Raw genomic sequence first — 23,415 nt, 5'->3', positions numbered from 1 at the left:
GTTCTGTCATATTTACAAAGTGACGCATCTAGGTAGATGTGTCACTTTGTAAACCCCTGCGCCATATTATACCTGTGGCAGGTGTAATGTATGCAGGAGGGGCGTTTCCGACGCAAGAAAGGGCCGTAGAAGTGATACAGTGAAATCTATGAGATTTCACTGCACCACTCCTAGGACGCAAGTATGTCAATATCTTACGGCTGCCTCTTGGCAGGCATAAGACACATGCAGGCGCATTTAGCATGGAACTTGCCCATGTGTAATGACCCATTACTGGAGTTTTGTCACTTTTGCGACACACTTTAGTAGCAATGCGTCATTTTTGCACCTACAGATACGTTAGAAATATCTGTAACTCCTTGCGACATGATGCGTCATACTCTAAATATGACGCTGCATAGGTGTCGCATAGAGGGCGCAATGAAAAGTGAAGCATCACTGTTTTCTCGCAGCGATGCTTCACTTTTCATAAATGTGGCCCGCTGTTTTTAATATTAGTGCGTGTTCCCGAAGCAGAGTAGGATTCCTTCCCTGACTCTCTGACTAGAGACCCGCTTTTAGGTTTCTGTTGCCTTTTCATCATGAGAGGCTGCCTTACTCAGACTTTACTGAATTGTCTACTGATATTTTTGAGCTAAGAATAATTCCCAGCTTATTATGCCGCCAAGACGGAGGTGTTATTGGTAGGTAGAAACACTGAATTATGGGGAGACCATTGGTGGCCTTCTACTCTGGGGAAAGCTCCTACACCCAAGCCAGAAGTAAAGTATCTTGGAGTCGGGTTAGATTCAGCATTAAGTTTCAGCACCCAAACAAAAAAAGTCGCCGCTACTTGCTTCGGCATACTACGTAGTTTGAAAGCAGTTTTGAAATTTTTTGACCCTGCTACCAGACAACTAATTGTTTAATCTACTGTGTTGTCCAGATTGGACTATGCCTCCTCTTTGCTCCTGGGTGCTAATAAAGTGGAAATTGCCCATCTGCAACGCATTCAAAATGCGGCTGCTAGAGCCTTAATAGGCCTGCCTCGTTTCAGTCCTACCTCCAGAACCATCCGGAAACTCCACTGGCCTCCTGTAGCCCAGCGGATACAGTTTAAGGTCTTTTGTATCTCATTTAAAATCTTAAAACAGTCGACCCCTAAAATGCTGGATCCTTTGCTGAAGATGTATGTGCCTACACGGGCCCTCCGTTCAGCTGGCCAGAATCTGGTTGAGATCGCCCGGTTCAAGCGAAGCAGAGCCGGTGGACATTCCTTCCGCTCCTTAGCAGCAAAGTTATGGAACACTCTACCAGTCCATATTCGAGAAATAAATGAGCTGTATCAATTCAGGAAAGCCATCAAAACTCATCTATTCCCTTAAAATAATTTTGTATCCTTTCTGTTCTCAGTTTCGTTTTACCCAGGATTAGCGCCGGGACGCCCCTTTGCTGGGGCAACTGTGCGCTTTATAAATCTCATAACATAACATAACATAACATAATGCAAAGGCTTCATACTGGCATAGAGATTTCTCTCTCTCATCAGAACTCTTCATTTGGTTTCAAGCTGACACCTTTTTTATCTCATTATGCCAGCTTATTTAGAATAGAGATTTCCTTTGTGGAACACGCTTGTTGTATTATTGCTATATTAGCTGTAATTCTAACAAACGTTTTATTCTATTTTTTTAATCAAATACCGATAAATGGATTATATTAACTTCAGATGATGAAATCCAAACATTAATACCTAACAAATAAATAAATGAAAAACTGAAAGATTTGAAAAACAAAAACCCTTTAACTCATGCTAATTCTCATTAGTGACAGAACTAAAGTCTTTATCAATGTATTGATATGTAGATGATAGCTCCTTATATCTCCTTGTCGATGAGCAAAGGTCCAAACGACCAGTGGTAGGGGTTATTTAATGATACCTGAAGACTCAGATACAGAAAAACTCGCTCCCTCAACACAATTTTCTACATTTTCTGAAACACGCTTAAAACATAAGACATCTGGCCTCCATTTACAGACAAATCGTCTATCTCCGATATAAAAATAGAAACATTCAGCGCCCCTTCTACTCATTATACAGCTACCTATTCTAGCAAACAATGTAGTTTTTTACACAAATGGGCTTCAACAACATGTAATGATTGACTGTTGAATCCCAGCTTTTCATGAGCATGTATTCTGCATTTTGCATTAACCCTTACATTAGCATTTGTTTTTCTATCCTACCTACCATGTTGCTAGGGACATATAATTTACCTCAACCATTCATCCAGAGACCCAGCTGTCATGGGAAATTAACCTTTGGGGGAGTCCACGAGCAGTTAGATGCTATAACTCTATTAAGGCACACTCATTCACTTCATTATCTACTTCACGTGCTGTTTGATCTGCCTGGGGCACTAATGCACAACTATCAATATCTTTTGCAATGGCTGAGCATAGGACATAAAGAAAGAAAAATCTAAAAATATATGTAATTTATAGGGAAGATCCAAAAATGATGCACGTGAGGCTTTCAATCAGAGTTGTTGTGTTCTTCAGGCAGGTGCCAACTGTGCATATTATGCAATCTTTCCATCAATAGGCTGTGTTCTGTGTTCTGTGCTACAAGCCTTATTATCATCATGAGGCCGGCAATTAGGCACTGTTAATTATCTTTTACCTTATGTGCATTCGCCTTTGGTGAGGGCCCGCACATGGAGGAGGGATAATTAACCGCAGCTGTATTCTAACACACTGAGCAGATGACAATTAACACATAAAATGTATGCGACTCAAAACATGTAATACAGCACAAAACCAACCAAGACATGTTCTGTGCATGCTTGGTTTTCATTCAAAACAGTATTTGCTTGCGGAATTAGGCAGATGATCTGGAATGGTTCTTCAGTTCTTACCTTTATGCAAAGTAACTTCCATCAAGACCCTGTCATTGGGGTTAATGGCATTTGACACACAAGGAGAGGTACCAGATTTCAAAGGGCAGTTTTCCTTCATAGCACAGGAACTGGAGCTTATGGAGCGGCACAGCTGGGAGGAGAGGTAGCCTGAAGCAGAGTGAGGTGTGCCCAGGCCAGTGCGCACTGTCAGCATGAGCAACCCTTTCTTCACTTGCTAGAATCAAAAACATGTCCTGTAAACATAAAAAACTTGATGCCAGAAGCACTTTTCAATAAACAGAATATAAAATGTATAGGCCATCACCTTAAATTTTTGCAGCGCATCATAATGGGTTAATCCATTCATGGACTCTCCATTCAATTCCAGAATTTCATCACCTGCAAGAATAACGCATTGACATTGTATGGTTTCACAGCACACATGTTGAAAAAAAGTGCATAGCTAAACATTTGTTTTCTAAGGTACTATATTTCTTCAGCCCCACACTACGGTAGTGAAAAGAAGGAAGGCAAGTTGTTTCACAGTCTGTATTTTATGAGTAGGAGATGTGCTTGGAAGCTTGAAGCCACATTGCAGAAAGTAAGTATTCATCAAAGAGACAAAGTTCTAGAAGAATGTTGGACCTGGCCCTCTCTGCAAAGTCAATTTTTGCAATGTACTCTCAAATTTGTGCTTAATTCATTTTTGCTGGCCTTAGGACTATGTTCACTTTACCATTGCTAACCAGTACTAAGGTGCTTGTGCCCCCTCCCTAAAAAATGGTCAAACTGTCTTATAACAAATTTGCAAATTTAATTTACTTGGACGTCTCTTGTAGAGTGGTATACCATATACCTAGGACCCATAAATGTAATGCTGCCTGTGGAACTGCAGCATTTATTGTGCCATCCACTTAAGAAGCCCTATAAACATGTCCCAGGCCTGCCATGGCAGCCTGAATGAGAATGTAGTGTTACACTACTATATCAACTTGGCATTTAAGCCCCCCTTAACCTCCCCTTTTACTACATATAGATCACAGCTAAGGAAGGCCCTAGGTAGACCATAGGGTAGGGTGTTGTGTAATTGAAAGGTTGTCCATACACTTATACGTTTTGAAAAGTCCTGGTAGTAAAAAACTCCCAAATTCATTTGGTCACTACTGTGAGGTCTACATCTCTTATAGAATAACCATTAGGGATAGCTTATTACATTCAATAGGCTGTAATTCCTAATTGAGAGCAGGTAGACAATTCATGTTCAGTACCTATGAAATTGTAATGACAACCCCTTTTTTAATTATAAAGTCGGATTTTTCATTACAATTTAGAAAATTACACTTTTAGAAAGTTGCCATTTTCCTTCCCTTCAACTTTTGTGCCAGCAGCATGTCTTAGGTCACTTGACTGGATGTAGCGGACAGTTAAGACGTTTGTAAATTCCTTGCAGACAGTCACTCAATGGAGGGATTAGGTGTGCTTCAATGGACCATCAACTAGCGAGATGTGGTGGCGGAGCTGAGCACAGTCCAACTTACCCCTGATTAGCCTGTGCTCTGCCTCTGTACACAAAGGGCTTAACATCCCTGTATTGTCACTGCAGCCAACTTGGAACCAGGGCAGGAGAGTCAGGAAACTCAATTCACTTGAAATAACCTTTGCAGAAACTTCTTCTACCTTCTAGAAGGAGGGCACTAGGGTCAGGGATGTGGAATTCCTGTAGCCCGACGCCCGGGACATATTGTTTGGGGTCAAGGGCTACAAGTTTTTATGTGTTCTTTGTCCTTGGGGCAAGTAGGCCCAAACCACTACAGCACAAACCCTTTTGCTGCCAGTTTACAGAACCACATTATAGATCAGGGAAATGCATTGCCTGCAGTTAAGGTAATATTTATGTTCAACTCTTATCGTTGTTCAAACTTGTATCAATGGTTCATTAATCTAAAGCCTTTATTATAAGGGTGCGCGCTCTAAGTAAATGTTGTAAGCTCAGACTGCACTACTTATACTCTTTCCAGTATAAAAGCGTGTACACACGTTTTCAATGTTTAAGAATATGAGGCTAAGTATAATGGTCCCAGAATGCTCTTCGATTAGATGCACATGTTTGCAGAAGCTTGAAAGCAAGATTGAGGATTCTTTGCTTTCAAAATAAAATATTCACAAAAAAAAGGCAAAAACATTTTGCTAAACTACTGTCAAATTTTAGGTACCATCTCTTTGCAGCATCATTAAGTAAAATGTTTTGATAGTATTTCCTAAAACATTCATAATAGAAAATCAGTGTAAGCAGTTTTAATAAGATTATGGGAAACATAAAAACAAACAAGCATTGGTAGAGCCAGTAGGTCTGAAATTGTTGGTCAGCCTTTTGGTTTTGCCAATGCATGACTTGTTTTGGCATGTTTTTTTGTAAAACCTTATTAGTGTGGGAGCTGCCGGGCCCTCACCATTATAACAAACATTGGCAAAATCAAAAATAGTTTTGGTCTCAAAAAGCAGACATTGCCACAGTAGTTCCTGGCACTGAACAAAACAACTGTGTGTCAATATGCTCCTTGTGAAAGAACAGAAAGCTGTCGCTCAGTGAAGCTAGATGATAGACAGAAACAGAATTTTAATAAGAACAACTGGTCATAGTTCACATTAGACCTAATTAGGGGCCCAATTGTTAAATAAAGTTTCAAAAGTGCACCCATGTCCTTGCATTAAGTGCAAATATACAGCTTTCGTGAAGTCACAAGACTTTACAGAAGAAATAGTACTCCTAGAAAAAGTTTGTGAACTGCATTGTAACATGAGCAAATATGTATGTGTAGGTTTGCTTATGCAAAAACCTGAGTCTTTGCAAGTTCACTCTCCCTCCAACCACTTTTTCCCCAACCCTGGAATAAGTTTTATGTTGGCCATTCTCAGGAATAAATCTCCAGCCTTTCTCAGTATGGGGAAAAATTAGAGAAGAGTTGGAGAAAACCCTTAAAGCATGCAAGTTAATAGGCTTGCATAGACACAAACGGGCCTTCCAACCCTGGAACTGTTGCTTACTATTACTTTCAGCCCCAGTCTGTAGATCTGCGGAAATATGGCAAGATAAGGGAATTGCTAGTATACAAATCCTATTATGGAAGGAGTTCTGGCATAATCAGAGAGGCTATTTCAGAGCTCCTTATATAATGCAATTGCTGCCATAATTTGTCCTCATATGACATGGCACAAAAGGGACACATGGATTTTGTTACAGGACAAGTAGATTTATGAAGCAACCTGCCCCATGGACAAGTAGATATTTTATTAAATTCCACAACCCTGCAGGGTATAAAAATAGGAGCTTCAGATCAACTCTTTAGTTCACTACTGGACCAGAGGAAGGACTCTCAGAGGACTGCCTACTCCTGTGATCTGCTGTGCACTCTGCCAGACTGCTGCTGTACCATGAAGGACTGCTTTGCTGCCTGGAGCCTGCCTTGAACCCTCAGAGGCCAGCTGCTGTTGAGCCCTGCATCTTCACCTGCAACCAGGATTGCCAATCGTGACTATACGGCTAGGCTAATGGCTTCCTGGTCAGAGCCACAGGGACATAAAAGGATCCTACCATCTTGAAGCCGCACCTGGACCCAGCCTGAGTGAGTCATGGACATAAAAGGATCCTACCATCTTCAACCCGCACCTGGACCCAGCCTGAGTGAGACCTGAACCGCCAAGAGATGTCCCACCAGTCCTGGACCCTTGGTAGTAATGCTAAAGGTGCCAGATGGGCAATTTACAAAATGAAGGACTTAGACAAAATTTGCCCAGAAAGTGCTATGAGAACCAGGAGAAGACCGAAACCAACCAGACCACATATCCGTCCAAGGTGCATCGATGGTCAGATTGACAAATCCATTATAACGGTCAATCGCCACAGGGGTATCCAACCTCATAAAACTGTCTTCGGCTGCAGCCCTCTGCTTCGTCCCTATGGAGTTTTTCAACTTCCACTGCAGCGTCTCAGTCTGAATGTAGAAATCTTCACTGCTGCTTAGACCCAAGGCAATCCGACAACAACTCTCCCTCCACAGACACCTCCTGCATCCTTCCCACGCTGAACTTGACCTTTTCAGACATTTTTCTTCAAGAATTTTTCTAAATCCAAAGGTAATCTGAACCACGTTCCATCGTGGTCGGCCCCAACTTTAGACTTTGACCCCGTCTTGCGTAACTAGATGTCCGCTGTTGGCGCTTTGATCTATTAGGTGCTAGATTTCACTTAAAAAATTTAATTCAAAACTTTGGTACTACTGATTGTATTTTTGTTATATAGTGTCAAATAATTTATTAAAATGTACTCTATTGGTTTGGAATTTTTCTTGTGTTGTGTTTTCACTTTATTACTGTCACTGTGTGCTGTATAAATACTTTACACATTGCCTTTAAGTTAAGCCTCACTGTTTTTTGTGCCAAGCTTCCCAGGGTTAAGCACAGGTTAATTTAGTGACTTTTTGTGGTTCATCCTACAAGGGATTGTGGTAGTTGCTTGACCAGGGCTTACACCTCAGTCAACTAACAGCCCAATTTCTCAAAAAGTCTTTAGTAATGTTCTCTCTATTTCATTGAATGCACAGACATACACATAGGCCCTGATTATGAGTTGGTTGGTGTCCTGCACAAACCCATTTGTGGTCAGAATTCCAAGTTGTGTCGTATTTACCACATCTGATAATTACCAAACGTATTAAACACCTCACCCTTAGGTGGTGAGGCTTGGATGCCAATGAAGATTGTGGAATTCCTCTAAGGAGAATGTGACCACGGCTGGAGCCACACTTGTGGCACACTGAAGAGCTTTACTGGCATTTTCTCTCGGTAAAATGATAAACTAAACTTGTTTCTTGATCATGGAGCATTGTGCCTGCCATTCAGTTTTGGCTCTATCGACTCATGCACTGAATTTTTTTGTTATGGGTGCTGCATGCTGAATAAATGTATAGAGGCAGTTTCCTTTCTGTCAAATGGAAGAATACTTATTACTATTATCTATTTTCTTCTACAAAAACATCCTTTCCAGTAGATACTATGGGGTTCATTAGGATGGCGGGCGGACAAAGTCCGCCCGCCACCCTATCGGAAAACGGGACTGCCCGCCATAAGGGTGGGGGTCCCGTGGGGGCAATTAGGATGCGCCCGTCACAGTGGCGGTGCAACCTGAATTCCTGTCATTGTGGTGGGCGGTGCACTCAGCACCGCCCGCCACAATGCCAGGAAGGCATGTTGTGCACTTACACGCACAACATGGCAGGCATCGCCAGTGCATGCCATGTTGTGCATGGAACTATGGTACCCCCCCATGTGCACCGCCCACCCCCTATAGTCCGTGTGGGTCCGCAACAGGCCCCCGCAGTCTATTCCGGCATGCCTTTCCGTGGCGGCAAGGCATCTTTCCGCACCCATGGTAATATGGCAGGCGGTGTCTAACAGACACCGCCCCATATTAAACCCTTTTCCGCCCGGTCAACGAGTTGACCGGGCTGAAAAGCTGCGGACGGTCTTTCCGTGGCGTGGCGGGTGGGGTCGGATCACGGGCGGATCACCACCACCATGCTGGAGGTGGCGATCCGCCCTTGATCCTAATGGGCCCCCAAATATTGAGCTGCTCAATTTTGCCTGAAAATATTTATGGTCACCTCTTCCTCTCCTCTAATGGTAACATCATAAACCATTAACACTTTACAACTTTTCTGTTACTTTTTAAGCTAATACTTGTACAGGACTTTAATATAATCACACATCTCCGTTTGTCTACCTCATTACAGCCTACCTGTATTTTCCTAACATTATGGGGAGAATTAAATGAGTTAATATTAACATATTAAAACTGTGTGACTGCCTTTTAAGTTCATCTGTCTAGATTCCTCCCACAAATCTCTGCCAATCAAGGGAAAATATGTGGATTCTCCTCCTAAATCCTCATCTTCATTGACTGACCAATTAACCAAGGGCATTATGACTTTTTGTAGCTGACACTATTGCTATATTGGAATGTCTTCTGGAGCAGGGGTCTTCACTTAAAAAAAGAATGTCCACTATGGAACAAAGCATTAGTATATTGAGGATTCTGTCCTTGCTGTCTCTCAATGGCAAAGGGTGCTGAACCATTCAAGAAAGCAACAGAAGACCTGGAAAATACAACGAGGAGAAATAACATCAGATTATATGGTATTCTGGAGGGGGCAGAAGGCCCTGAAATGATCTGTTTATTCCAATCAATAAATCCAAAATTTGTCTGCACTGATACCAGATCACCTTTTAGTATACAAAGATTTCATCGCCTACATAAAAACTCCTCAGCATCATCTAGGCCCAGCGGTGTTATAATACTCTTTTTGCAATTTACAGACTTGATAGAGATCGTCTCTACTACCAAGTCACAAAATTGAGAAATACAGTCTATTTTTCACAGGATGTGTCAACTCCGACTGCTAACCAAAGGAAACCGTTTCTGGCATTGCAATCTCAACTTAAGACCATGAATGCTAGAATAGATATGTTTTAGTGCACCCTTGTTTCTTTAAGGAAAAAGACACATCTACAGTATACATAGATCCTTTTTTTTTTTTTTTTTTATTTTTTTTTTTATTCCTCATATACCAATTTGGGTGCTCTAGACGGAGATCCTCTCCCCTCCCCCTGGCATCACGATGTTACGCCCACAGAATTTGATGCCAGAGAGAGCCGGAAAGAAGATACTCCCCTCTAGTGATTACTGTTTGCTTTATCCACCTCAGCCTCTGTGACTTGACGACCCTCGGATTGGTTGAGGACTAAGCACCAACAGTACCCAGGTGAAATCATCGGAATGCTCTCATCTGTTCCGCCATGCCACAAGGAGCTCCCAGATCTTAGACTCTGAAGAATTATCACATGCTATATCAGATTCACTAATATATATAATATATCTTAAACACTCAGAAAAGGTGGGGGCATCTTCAGATTTCCATACTTTACATATTTCTCGTCTAGCCAATAACATCACATAGAAAATAAATTTAGTCTGCTGGTTCGCAAGCTGGTAATCCGTCCCCAGACCGAACAGAATCATTGCCGGTGAAACCACGATCCGAGTTCCTATTACATCCATCAAAAAACCCTCAATTTTTTTCCAAAACAGGTTAAGGCTAGGGCATTCTACAAACATATGCAAATCATCAGCCTCTAAAGATTTACACCTTGGGCAGCTATATTGTATGTTTGTGATCTTTGTCAATTTTTTTGGGGAGAAATACACCCTGTACATTGTGAACAGATGATTTCGTTTAAGAGGAGCGGATTTTACTATTCCGTTCACCAGGCTAAAAGAGTCCCCCCACATATCTACCAATTTGCTGCTATCCAGCCCCACAACATTTCCCCAAAGACTCTGAAGTTCCAAATCAGTAACTCCCTCTTTTTCCATCAAGGTCTCATACCAAAAAGCGAATTCTTTATCCCAACGCCCCTTTCTATTTACAAAATCGAATTTCGGGTTAGATGTACAATCCCATATTTCCGTAGACCACCAGCTTGACAACTGGTAATATTTAAATCTTGTAAGGGTTCCTCCCGTCAACAGAGAGAGGGAGTCCCACCCCAATAACTGTTGATCATTTTGTAAATCTCTCCACTGGATTAACCCTGCTAATTTGAGAGGGATTGACAGTTGGTCTCTAAGGCATTCTGGGGTCCCTGGAGAGTCCCATATTGGGGCCTGAGAGGCGTAGTATGGAATTTGTAATTTTCTCCTGAAAAAAACCCAATTCTTCAGAGACGTGACTAAAACCTTTAGCCTGACCTTTTTGTAGAATCTGGGGTCTCCAAACTTAAATAAAAAGTATTCGTGACCTTGAGGGATGCCATGCAATATTGCTTGAAACAAACGTCCCAAAAAAGATGTATCTGCCTTACCTGCCATAACTCTAAAATTTTTAAAGTGGAAGGAATGGGCATAATGCAAGATGTCAGGTAGCGCCAGACCTCCCATTTTTAATTGTCTTCTTAACTTTTTAGCAGAAATTCTGGGCATTTTGGAATTCCAGATGAAAGAGCCTATTTTTCCTTGTAGTTTTCCCACCGCCTTTGTGTCGAAAGATAAGGGTATTGAATTAAACAAGAAAGTTACTTTTGGTAGTATAATCATCTTTATAAGATTAACCCTCCCGAAGATGTTTAATGGGAGCCCGGACCAACGCTGTAATTGTCCACAGATTTCCTTATACACCTTATCCAGATTAACTATCGATAACTGAGTAATGTCCTGGACTAATTGAATCCCAAGGTACCTCATCCTTATTTTTGTTTCAGGCAACACTGCCTCCTGGTTCCATTGCATGATTTCCGTTTTATCCTTATTTATTCTATAACCAGAGGTCTTTCCAAAAGCTTCTGCATGTTCAAAGAGTCTAGGTATTGCTACCTCAGGATTGGAAGTGAACATTAAGAGGTCATCTGCATATAGGGCGAATTTTAGATCCAGATCATTTATTGAAAAGGGTTTTATTAAATGATCTGCCCTTAATTTATTCACTAATGGCTCGATATATAAATTAAACAATAGGGGGGAAAGGGGGCACCCCTGCCTAGTGCCCCTTGATATTTGCACCCAATCTGAGAGCGTCCCATTTACAAAAATCCTTGCCTTTGGGTTCAAGTACAGTGCTTTTACAGAGGTGATGAAGTTGTTAGGTAAACCGAATGCGGACAATACATCCCAGAGGTAATCCCAATTTACCTGATCGAATGCCTTTGCGGCATCTATTGCTACAATAGTCAGTGGAAGATTCTTATCAGTAGCATAGTCTATTGCTGTGATGGCCTGAAAAGTCAGCTCATTAATCTGCCTACCTGGCATAAAACCCCTCTGATCCTCATGTATAATCGTTTTAATCACTTTGGCTAACCTCGCCGCCAATACTCCTGCAAAAATTTTGTAATCAGTGTTCAGCAGGGAGATCGGCCTATATGATTCAATAGTCAGGGGGTCCTTATTCGGCTTCAAGATTAAAGCAACTGAGGCCTCCAACCAGGTCTTTGGAATTGGTTCACCAGCCAAATATATTTTATTAAACAAAGAAGTGAGAACTGGGACGATTATCTCCGCACCAATTTGATATACCTCCACAGGGAGTCCATCCGGGCCCGCAGCTTTCCCTTTTGCCATCTTCTTCATCTGATTATGAACTTCCCCCTCTTTTATCTCAGATTTTACAAAATCAAAGTCGTCCTCCTGACACTGCGGAAGTCTGACCCCCTCCAACCATCCATCACCAACCAGATTAGATTTATCCTTGGTTTCAGAATATAAGGTCTGCATGTATCTTCTTGCCTCTTCCGATATTACTTCATTGGCATAGGCGACATCACCAGAGCTTTGCACTTTAAGGCCGTTGATTTGATTTCTTGCTCTATCAGACCTAGCCTTCCATGCAAGGAGGCGGCCACATTTTTCCCCATAAGAGAAGTTGCTAAGTTTACTTGAATCCCATTTCTCTTTAATGATCTTATCAAGATTCGCCTAATATTTCGATTTCAGATTTTCTAATTCTTGTTGTAAGGTGTGTATATTGGCATGTTGTTCGAGTGAGGCCTTCTGCAATTGTTGCTCCTTTTGCTTAATCTCCTGTAGTGAATTCCTCTCTGTTTCCTTCCTATTCTTACTTCTCTTGATCATTATGGTTGTAAAAAAAACCCTTAAGTAGGTCTTGAAAGCTTCCCACACTATTTGTTCTGAAGCAGTTGCCTTGTTAAACATAAAATATTCCTCCATTTGTCTCCTCAGATCTCCCCTTATTTCCTCTTGTTGTAATAGCGATCTGTCTAATGTCCACCTTCTGGCCTGCCCTCCCTGTGGAATCTTTATAGACAGGGTTACTACTGAGTGGTCAGATAATATTGCTGGAACATAAGAAGTGGTCACGACTTTGGATAAAAGCTCTTGATCGATTAAGAAAAAATCTATACGTGAATGGTGTTTATGCCTGTGGCTGTAAAATGAGTAATCTCTATTTTTCTGGTTTTTGATTCTCCATACATCTAACAGACTAAATTCTTTCATAATAGTTTTAAGCTCTCTCTTTGATTTAGGTAGAGAAGAAGAAACGGCCCTAGAAGTACGATCAAGTTTTGAGTCGAAAACTAAATTGAAATCCCCTCCTAAGATAATAGATGTATCTTGCACCAACAGACTAGTTTTTAAGCTAATTAATGCATCTGGACAGTCCTGGTTCGGACCATAATATACTCCACAAGTCAGCCTTATGTTATTTATAGTTATGAAGGCAGTCAACCATCTTCCCGTGTCATCAGTATCGTATTTTTCCACCCTTACCCCACTATTCACTCTAACAATGATTGCCACACCCCTTATTTTGCTGCTTTGATTAGAGCAGAGGAGATCTTGTATCCATCTTTGATTTTTGAAGGCAATTTTACATTCCTTCTGGTCTAAATGTGTTTCTTCTAGCATAATGATATGAGCATCTGATTTTCTCAGAAACTCACAGATTCTTTTCAGCTTTTTATCCTCTCTAAGCCCATTCACATTCCAGCTTATGAACTTTAAATTATCCCCCGCCATTGATCATATGGCCGCCGCTGTCATCATTATTTGATATAATTATAATTTCCAAAGCTATTTTAGATACCAATGATATATGAGGAAATTTTTTTTTTATATTTTTTAACCCTTCCCCCCCCCTCCCTTCCCTTGAGGAACCCCCCCTCTTGAACCTTGGCGATCTTATCGCCGTTGAGAGCCTTGTCCCTGGCCTAGTCTCTGCCTCACCTTAGTGTGTTTACATATTCTGTGTCAATGCCTCTATCTCCACCTCATATCTGTGTATTTTCGGTACAAAAGAAAGAGAAAATTGTGATAAATAAAGTCTTTAGTATACATAGATCCTAACACTTTAAGGGATTTAATTCAACATCACAGGGTAGAAAAAATGGATGTTGGTGCTCATGCTAATTGATGAAGCTCTGTTTATTATATCTCTTTAGCTTGACAATGTTCATTTCTACCATTTAAACTATCCTCTTCTTCCTCTGTTCTCATATTTACCGCCTGGTATATCTACATATGTAACATTTGTCAACTTTTTTGGGTTTTATAACAGACAAATAATTTCTGTTGAACTCATCATAGTATGTTGTCTAGTCTTCATGGTTAGTGGATTATCATCTGTACTTCGTTCTCTAACTCCATGTATACGTTTATTTGCAGTTTAACTTTAACATTGAATTATTTGCTTTTTATTTATATAATGTAACCTTAGTTATGAATAGTATTGGAATCCACGGTCTTATCTTAGGTGTTTTGCCATACCTACATCTTTTGAGGTGTATGTGCACTTTCTTGTGATGGTCCTTTTCGTGGCTTGAACTTTAGTCATATTTTTTCTCTAACAAACAGTTTGAAGTTATTTCCCCATTTCTATCATTCTTTCTTTTTCTCTCCTCAAGCTTTGCTAAATTTTCACTCTTTCAAAACTTTGACTTTTTCCATTCTTTCAGCTTTGCCAAATCAATGCATTTTCCCACACGTTCATGGATTGCAGTCCATGCAGCTGGGAAAATAGCACATGCATTTGAAACAAATAGTTTGGAGACTATCATGAGGCGGTACACAATTTGCACATATGTGAATATCATTCATTAAAATTACAATCCAGTCACTATAGGGGTGGTATGGCCTGCCAAAAAACAAGAGAAATTTGCACAAAAATATACCCACCACAAAAAACAGAAACAAGCAAAAACCTAAAAAAGCTACAATTTAGGTACCGATTAAATATGTACCAAACACACAGAAACACTTACGATATCAGCTCTGAAATGCACAGCAAAAACACGAAATAGAAAAAAAAAATCAGAAAGAAATTCAAAGGCCATTACCTGCAGCATATGGACATATCAAACATTACCTCAAATCAAAAACAAAAATACAAAATAGAACCACACACAAAAAAATAAAAGTAAATTACGCAAATACATGCTGGATACAGAAGAAAAACAAATATAACCAATAACACAAAGTTATGAATGGCCCTTAATTACCAAAATAAAAATACACTACAGCAGACCAGGCAAACACACATACCGGCATTGTCCACCTTTGCCAGAGTTCTTAGGCCGACTGAATCACACTGCCACAGATACCACTGAGGATCCATTTAGCCCTGCTGCTGCCGCAAGACAAGTCAACACAAAGGGGTTGATTCCAATCTTGGTCAGTCAGCCCTCCGAGACGTGTCAGTAGCCTCACCTTACGGCCGAACCGTACCAGGAGCGGGACCGTTCGGGCGAGGAAGTACGATGTGGAAAATTGCCAAATTCGCGACCGACACGCACACTCAGACTCCATCCACAATTTCCGTTCGAGCCTGACCCAGAAACACTCAATTTGCCACGCACTGCACCATCAGCACTGCTACTGCCGGCCGGTCAAGTACGCTGCGTAGTTCCTACGTTCCGGACGGGTCACCATGCACAGCATGTCACAGCATCCGGAAGAGCTGCATAACAACTACTAATCGAGCCAGTAACACAATCCACGGATTCTAAACGGAGCAGCTAGCAACGGTTCGAGACGGAGATGAATCCAATCGCGCAGGTCATACCAGTCCTGTACATATATGACCAGATCAGGAACAGACACAGACGGTGCAGACGGTAAGTCAGACACCCATCATACAAACAAACAACACATACCCGCCAAATGTCACACACACCCATGGGGTCCAGACCCTGTCCACTAGTAACACCCCTCCTTAGGGAACCCATGGCCACCACTAATGCCACACCACCCATAGGGGCTTGTTGCCCACCCATACAGCCACCCCACCCATATGTGTCATGTTGCCTATCACTAATGCCACCCCACCCATAGGGGCATGTTGCCCACCCATACTGCCACCCCACCCATAGGGGCATGTTGCCTATCACTAATGCCACCCCACCCATATGGGCATGATGCCCACCCATACTGCCACCCCACCCTTAGGGGCATGTTGTCCATCACTGATGCCACCCTACCCATATGTGTCATGTTGCCTATCACTAATGCCACCCAACCCATAGGAGGCATGTTGCATATCACTAATGCCACCCCGCCCATAGGGGCATGTTGCCTATCACTGATGCCACCCCACCCATAGGGGCATGTTGCATATCACTAATGCCACCCAACCCATAGGGGCATGTTGCCTATCACTGATGCCACCCCACCCATATGTGTCATGTTGCCTATCACTGATGCCACCCCACCCATAGGGGCATGCTGCCCACCCATACTGCCACCCCACCCATATGTGTCATGTTGCCTATCACTGATGCCACCCCACTCATAGGGGCATGTTGCCTATCTCTAATGCCACCCCACCCATAGGGGCATGTTGCATATTACTGATGCCACCCCACCCATATGTGTCATGTTGCCTATCACTGATGCCACCCCACCCATAGGGGCATGTTGCCCACCAATACTGCCCTCCCACCCATATGTGTCATGTTACCTATCACTGATGCCACCCCACTCATATTTGTCATGTTGCATTTCACTGATGCCACCCCATCCATATGTGTCATGTTGCCTATCACTGATGCCACCTCACCCATAGGGGCATGTTGCCCACCAATACTGCCATCCCACCCATATGTGTCATGTTGCCTATCACTGATGCCACCCCACCCCTAGGTGCATGTTGCCCACCCATACTGCCATCCCACCCATATGTGTCATGTTGCCTATAACTGATGCCACCCCACCCATAGGGGCATGTTGCCTATCACTAATGCCACCCCACCCATAGGGGCATGTTGTCCACCCATACTGCCACTCCACCCATAGGGGCATGTTGCCAATCACTAATGCCATCCCACCCATAGGGGAATGTTGCCTATTACTGATGCCACCCCACCCATAGGGGCATGTTGCCTATCAGTAATGCCACCGCACCCATATGGGCATGATGCCCACCCATACTGCCACCCCACCCATAGGGGCATGTTGCCCATCACTGATGCCACCCTACCCATATGTGTCATGTTGCCTATCACTAATGCCACCCCACCCATAGGGGGCATGTTGCATATCACTAATGCCACCCCACCCATAGGGGCATGTTGCATATCACTAATGCACCCAACCCATAGGGGTATGTTGCCTATCACTGATGCCACCCCACACATATGTGTCATGTTGCATATCACTGATGCCACCCCACCCATATGTGTCATGTTGCCTATCACTGATGCCACCCCACCCACAGGGGCATGTTGCCTATCACTAATGCCACCCCACCCATATGTGTCATGTTGCCTATCACTGATGCCCCCCCGCCCATAGGGAATGTTGCCCACCAATACTGCCACCCCACCCATATGTGTCATGTTACCTATCACTGATGCCACCCCACCCATATGTGTCATGTTGCCTATCACTGATGCCACCCCACCCATATGTGTCATGCTGCCAATCACTGATGCCACCCCACCCATAGGGGCATGTTGCCCACCAATACTGCCACCCCACCCATATGTGTCATGTTGCCTATCACTGATGCCACCCCACCCCTAGGGGCATGTTGCCCACCCATACTGCCACCCCACCCATATGTGTCATGTTGCCTATCACTGATGCCACCCCACCCATAGGGGCATGTTGCCTATCACTAATGACACTCCACCCATAGGGGCATATTGCCTATCACTGATGCCACCCCACCCATATGTGTCATGTTGCCTATCACTGATGCCACCCCACCCATAGGGGCATATTGCCCACCAATACTGCCACCCCACCCATATGTGTCATGTTACCTATCACTGATGCCACCCCACCCATATGTGTCATGTTGCCTATCACTGATGCCACCCCACCCATATGTGTCATGTTGCCTATCACTGATGCCACCCCACCCATATGTGTTATGTTGCCAATAACTGATGCCACCCCACCCATAGGGCCATGTTGCCCACCAATACTGCCACCCCACCCATATGTGTCATGTTGCCTATCACTGATCTGATGCCACCCCACCCCTAGGGGCATGTTGCCCACCCATACTGCCACCCCACCCATATGTGTCATGTTGCCTATCACTGATGCCACCCCACCCATACGGGCATGTTGCCTATCACTAATGCCACCCCACCCATAGGGGCATGTTGCCTATCACTGATGCCACCCCACCCATATGTGTCATGTTGCCTATCACTGATGCCACCCCACCCATAGGGGCATGTTGCCCACCAATACTGCCATCCCACCCATAGGGGCATGTTGCCCACCCATACTGCCACTCCACCCTTAGGGGAATGTTGCCTATCACTAATGCCATCCCACCCATAGGGGAATGTTGCCTATTACTGATGCCACCCCACCCATAGGGGCATGTTGCCCACCAATACTGCCATCCCACCCATAGGGGCATGTTGCCCACCCATACTGCCACTCCACCCTTAGGGGAATGTTGCCTATCACTAATGCCTACCCACCCATATGTGCCATTTTGCCTATCACTGATGCCACCCCACCCATATGTGTCATGTTGCCTATCACTGATGCCACCCCACCCATAGGGGCATGTTGCCTATCACTACTGCCTCACCCACCCATAGGGGTCAGTGTGCCTGACAATATTGACACCCCCACCCATAGAGTGGATGAGGGGCCACACATCCATCAAATATCAACCACAGGTATGTCAGCCAAATACATTTCCCCACAACATCATGCCAACAGTGTGTAGTGCCTGATAAATACCACCAACAGAGAATTTAATTTACGACACACAATGTAACTACCATCACATGTGTGAACAACACCAGAGTGTGGGCTACACAAGTCAAGCTTTGAAATAGCACTTGGCCAATATGTTCAAAACCCCCATCTGTGTGTACATCCAATGTAAAATGCGTGGACACAAACTGCAGCTAAAGTTGAGACTTGTGGCAAAGGGTAAAAATCCCCCATCATCACAGTGACCTCAAGGTAAGTGTCATCATGGAAATAGCAAAAAACACAGTTGATGGACAGAATGCAGCACAATGTCTTACATTCACCCCAGTACAAAGATCTGGGCCTAAATCCATCATTTTTTTGCACTCCACACCACCCTAGGTCAGGCAATGGCTATATGCAAATCAGCCTTGACCCTGTGCCTCATGGGAACAGTCCAGCCCGAACTACCAAGCCATGTCTTTCCTAGACCGGAATCAAGCATCCAAGGACCGGTTTCTGGCTATCAGCCTTCTTCAGCCTGGATAGCTTGACTCCAGTGATGTGGAGAGCCTGGGACTCACGTCTGAGCATACCCAGCCCACTCGGGGTGTAAATTGCAAAAAACACAGTTTTATGGACAGAATGCAGAACAATGTCTTACATGCACCCCAGTACAAAGATCTGGTCCTTAATCCATCGTTTTTTTGCACTCCAACCACCCTAGGTCAGACAATGGCTTTATGCAAATCAGCCTTGACCCTGTGCCTCATGGGAACAGTCCAGCCCAAACTACCAAGCCATGTCTTTCCTAGACCAGAATCAAGCATCCAAGGACCGGTTTCTGGCTATCACCCTTCTTCAGCCTGGATAGCTTGACTCCAGTGATGGGGAGAGCCTGGGACTCACGTCTGAGCATACCCAGCCCATTCGGGGTGAAAATTGCAAAAAACACAGTTGATGGACAGAATGCAGAACAATGTCTTACATTCACCCCAGTACAAAGATCTGGGCCTAAATCCATTGTTTTTTTGCACTCCACACCACCCTAGGTCAGACAATGGCTATATGCAAATCAGCCTTGACCCTGTGCCTCATGGGAACAGTCCAGCCCGAACTACCAAGCCATGTCTTTCCTAGACCAGAATCAAGCATCCAAAGACCGGTTTCTGGCTATCAGCTTTGTTCAGCCTGGATAGCTTGACTCCAGTGATGTGGAGAGCCTGGGACTCACGTCTGAGCATATCCATCCCATTCGGGGTGAAAATTGCAAAAAACACAGTTGATGGACAGAATGCAGAACAATGTCTTACATTCACCCCAGTACAAAGATCTGGGCCTAAATCCATCGTTTTTTTGCACTCCACACCACCCTAGGTCGGACAATGGCTATATGCAAATCAGCCTTGACCCTGTGCCTCATGGGAACAGTCCAGCCCGAACTAACAAGCCATGTCTTTCCTAGACCGGAATCAAGCATCCAAGGACCGGTTTCTGGCTATCAGCCTTCTTCAGCCTGGATAGCTTGACTCCAGTGATGTGGAGAGTCTGGGACTCCGGTCTGAGCATACCGAGCCCACTCGGGGTGAAAATTGCAAAAAACACAGTTGATGGACAGAATGCAGAACAATGTCTTACATTCACCCCAGTACAAACATCTGGGCCTAAATCCATCGTTTTTTTGCACTCCACACCACCCTAGATCAGACAATGGCTATATGCAAATCAGCCTTGACCCTGTGCCTCATGGGAACAGTCCAGCCCGAACTGCCAAGCCATGTCTTTCCTAGACCGGAATCAAACAGCCAAGGACCGGTTTCTGGCTATCAGCCTTCTTCAGCCTGGATAGCTTGACTCCAGTGATGTGGAGAGCCTGGGACTCACGTCTGAGCATGCCCAGCCCACTCGGGGTGAAAATTGCAAAAAACACAGTTGATGGACAGAATGCAAAACAATGTCTTACATTCACCCCAGTACAAAGATCTGGGCCTAAATCCATCGTTTTTTTGCACTCCACACCACCCTAGGTCAGACAATGGCTATATGCAAATCAGCCTTGACCCTGTGCCTCATGGGAAAAGTCCAGCCCGAACTACCAAGTCATGTCTTTCCTAGATCGGAATCATGCATCCAAGGACCAGTTTCTGGCTATCAGCCTTCTTCAGCCTGGATAGCTTGACTCCAGTGATGTGGAGAGCTTGGGACTCACGTCTGACCATACCCAGCCCACTCGGGGTGAAAATTGCAAAAAACACAGTTGATGGACAGAATGCAGAACAATGTCTTACATTCACCCCAGTACAAAGATCTGGGCCTAAATCCATCGTTTATTTGCACTCCACACCACCCTAGGTCAGACAATGGCTATATGCAAGTCAGCCTTGACCCTGTGCCTCATGGGAACAGTCCAGCCCGAACTACCAAGCCATGTCTTTCCTAGACCGGAATCAAGCATCCAAGGACCGGTTTCTGGCTATCAGCCTTCTTCAGCCTGGATAGCTTGACTCCAGTGATGTGGAGAGCCTGGGACTCACGTCTGAGCATACCCAGCTCACTCGGGGTGAAAATTGCAAAAAACACAGTTAATGGACAGAATGCAGAACAATGTCTTACATTCACCCCAGTACAAAGATCTGGGCCTAAATCCATCGTCTTTTTGCACTCCACACCACCCTAGGTCAGACAATGGCTATATGCAAATTAGCCTTGACCCTGTGCCTCATGGGAAAAGTCCAGCCCGAACTACCAAGCCATGTCTTTCCTAGACCGGAATCAAGCATCCAAGGACCGGTTTCTGGCTATCAGCCTTCTTCAGCCTGGATAGCTTGACTCCAGTGATGTGGAGAGTCTGGGACTCCGGTCTGAGCATACCCAGCCCACTCGAGGTGAAAATTGCAAAAAACACAGTTAGTTGATGGACGGAATGCAGAACAATGCCTTACATGCACCCCAGTACAAAGATCTGGGCCTAAATCCATCATTTTTTTGCACTCCACAGCAATCATGGGCATAGCAGCACATGCCAAACAGTATGTATGATTCCTGGACATGTCAGCACAACACTTGTCCAGTCAACCATAATTTACCACTAAGTATGGGTGCAAAATCCGCTCCGCTTGCGAAATATACGAATTTTCGGCAATTTTGCGATCCGAATATCTGTCGAAATTGCTGAAAACTTTGCAAATTCGCGAGGCGGCTGATTTTTTTTTGGGCCCAAAGGAAGCACAGTTAAGGCAGGTGCTCGAGTTGAAGCTAACTTTGTAACCATTTTAGATTGTCCCCAGCAAGCTACCAGAGTGCTTTTCTGGCGCCATTCTAAAATGGTTACAAAGTTAGCTTCAACTCGGGCACCTGCCTTAACTCTGTAAGTGCTTCCTGTGGGCCAAAAATTAAACCTCAACAGGAAGCACTTACAGATATAAATAAAGCAGGTGCCCGAGTTGAAGCTCAAATTCAGTAAAGTTTTAATCAGCCCAAAACATTAATGAGCACGGTCGAGGCTGGGCAAGTGTGCTTTAACCCCATATCTGCCATCGAAAATTATCTGTAATACCCGAGGGAGGTCTTTGCATCCCTCAGTTTCTCGAGCGCAATCCCCGTTGCTGTGACCAGGAGGCTGCTTTCTCCTCACCTGCTGCCCTGCTCGCTCTCTGACCCTTTATGCACAAGGCAAGTTGACACGCATAGAAGCCCCACACCACACACCAGCGGTATCAAACGTCTTCCTGCCCTTTCCCAACTATGATGGACAGCTCACTCAAGGGACCTCGGCGCCTTTTGGCGGGGTGGCAAAGTTACAGGCACACATGGTCAGTGGAGACAAATCTTCTGGCCCTTTACGCAGCTGCAGTGTAGGAAAAACACTATACATTTATCCAACGAGGTAGCACTTACTGATTAGCCAGTAGAAAGTACTCCAGTTGAGTAGATGGAAATCGCAAAGAAATCTGTGATTTCACGGACAAATCTGCAAATTCGCTGACTTTTTTGCGATTTTGCGTGAATTTTCGGACCGCAGATCCGCAAAATTCATCCATACTTATTTACCACCCAATGTAGGCACTGGTGACATACACCTGGGTACGGTACTGCCCCTTAAGTCACCTGCACATAGACAATACATACGTCTACCAAGTTGCACAGAGGACACAGTTGACTTTACACCAATGATGCCGACACCTGCATGCACAGTGGAGATGGGACAACAGTAAGGAAAAGTGTCAAATTGTACAATGTGAGGCACATCATATGTGCATGGGTGCAAGCCACAGATGTGGCCATGCCAATGAAATGTTAACATCCCTGTGCTAATTTAGTTAATCATGACACACACAGTCAGCTGCAAAGGATGACATGGATACCAACCTGAACAGGAAACATATCTCATGGTCCACATGGAGTATACCACATCAACACCTCAGTAACAGACATTTGTAAATCCTGCATCATCACAGCAAGGTCAGGGTAAACAGCATCAAAAATATGTACAGCTAAATCAAATGCAAAAGGATAACCAAAAATGCTTTATTCAGCAAATTGACATCTGAAAGGGAAAATCCAAAATGAAATTTAGTCCAATGTCCTCTCAAAAAACAAAGTCCAATGAGGGTGTGAGTGACACCTGTCACCCTTTGCTTGCCTGCACTGCTAAGGACTGGGGAAATCCACTCCTAGGGGCATACATGGGGTAGGCCAGGCACCGCAGGGACAGGATCAGGTCTAATCAGAAGGAGGGTGTTAAGGGATGGTTGGTGCAGGAGAGTCACTGGCAACTGCAGTGGAGGTGTCTGACATGGTTTGTGCCGT

At 44.1% G+C, this 23,415-nt stretch overlaps 1 protein-coding gene across 1 annotated transcript in view; it reads right to left on the bottom strand.

Moving 5' to 3' along the window:
• IL16 (interleukin 16) overlaps window positions 1–23,415 on the bottom strand; it is a 471,977-nt gene that overhangs the window by 208,976 nt on the left and 239,586 nt on the right. The window contains exons 7-8 of the mRNA XM_086958218.1: window positions 3,205–3,278; window positions 2,898–3,114 (exon numbers count right to left, since the gene is read on the bottom strand). Coding sequence (XP_086814344.1) covers window positions 2,898–3,114; window positions 3,205–3,278 — 291 coding nt within the window. The remainder of the gene's footprint in view (window positions 1–2,897; window positions 3,115–3,204; window positions 3,279–23,415) is intronic.

This window comes from Lissotriton vulgaris, chromosome 2_1 (assembly GCF_964263255.1).
Source record: "Lissotriton vulgaris chromosome 2_1, aLisVul1.2, whole genome shotgun sequence".
In the NCBI taxonomy this organism is placed as follows: Eukaryota; Metazoa; Chordata; class Amphibia; order Caudata; family Salamandridae; genus Lissotriton; species Lissotriton vulgaris.
This window is presented reverse-complemented; position numbering and strand designations above follow the sequence as displayed.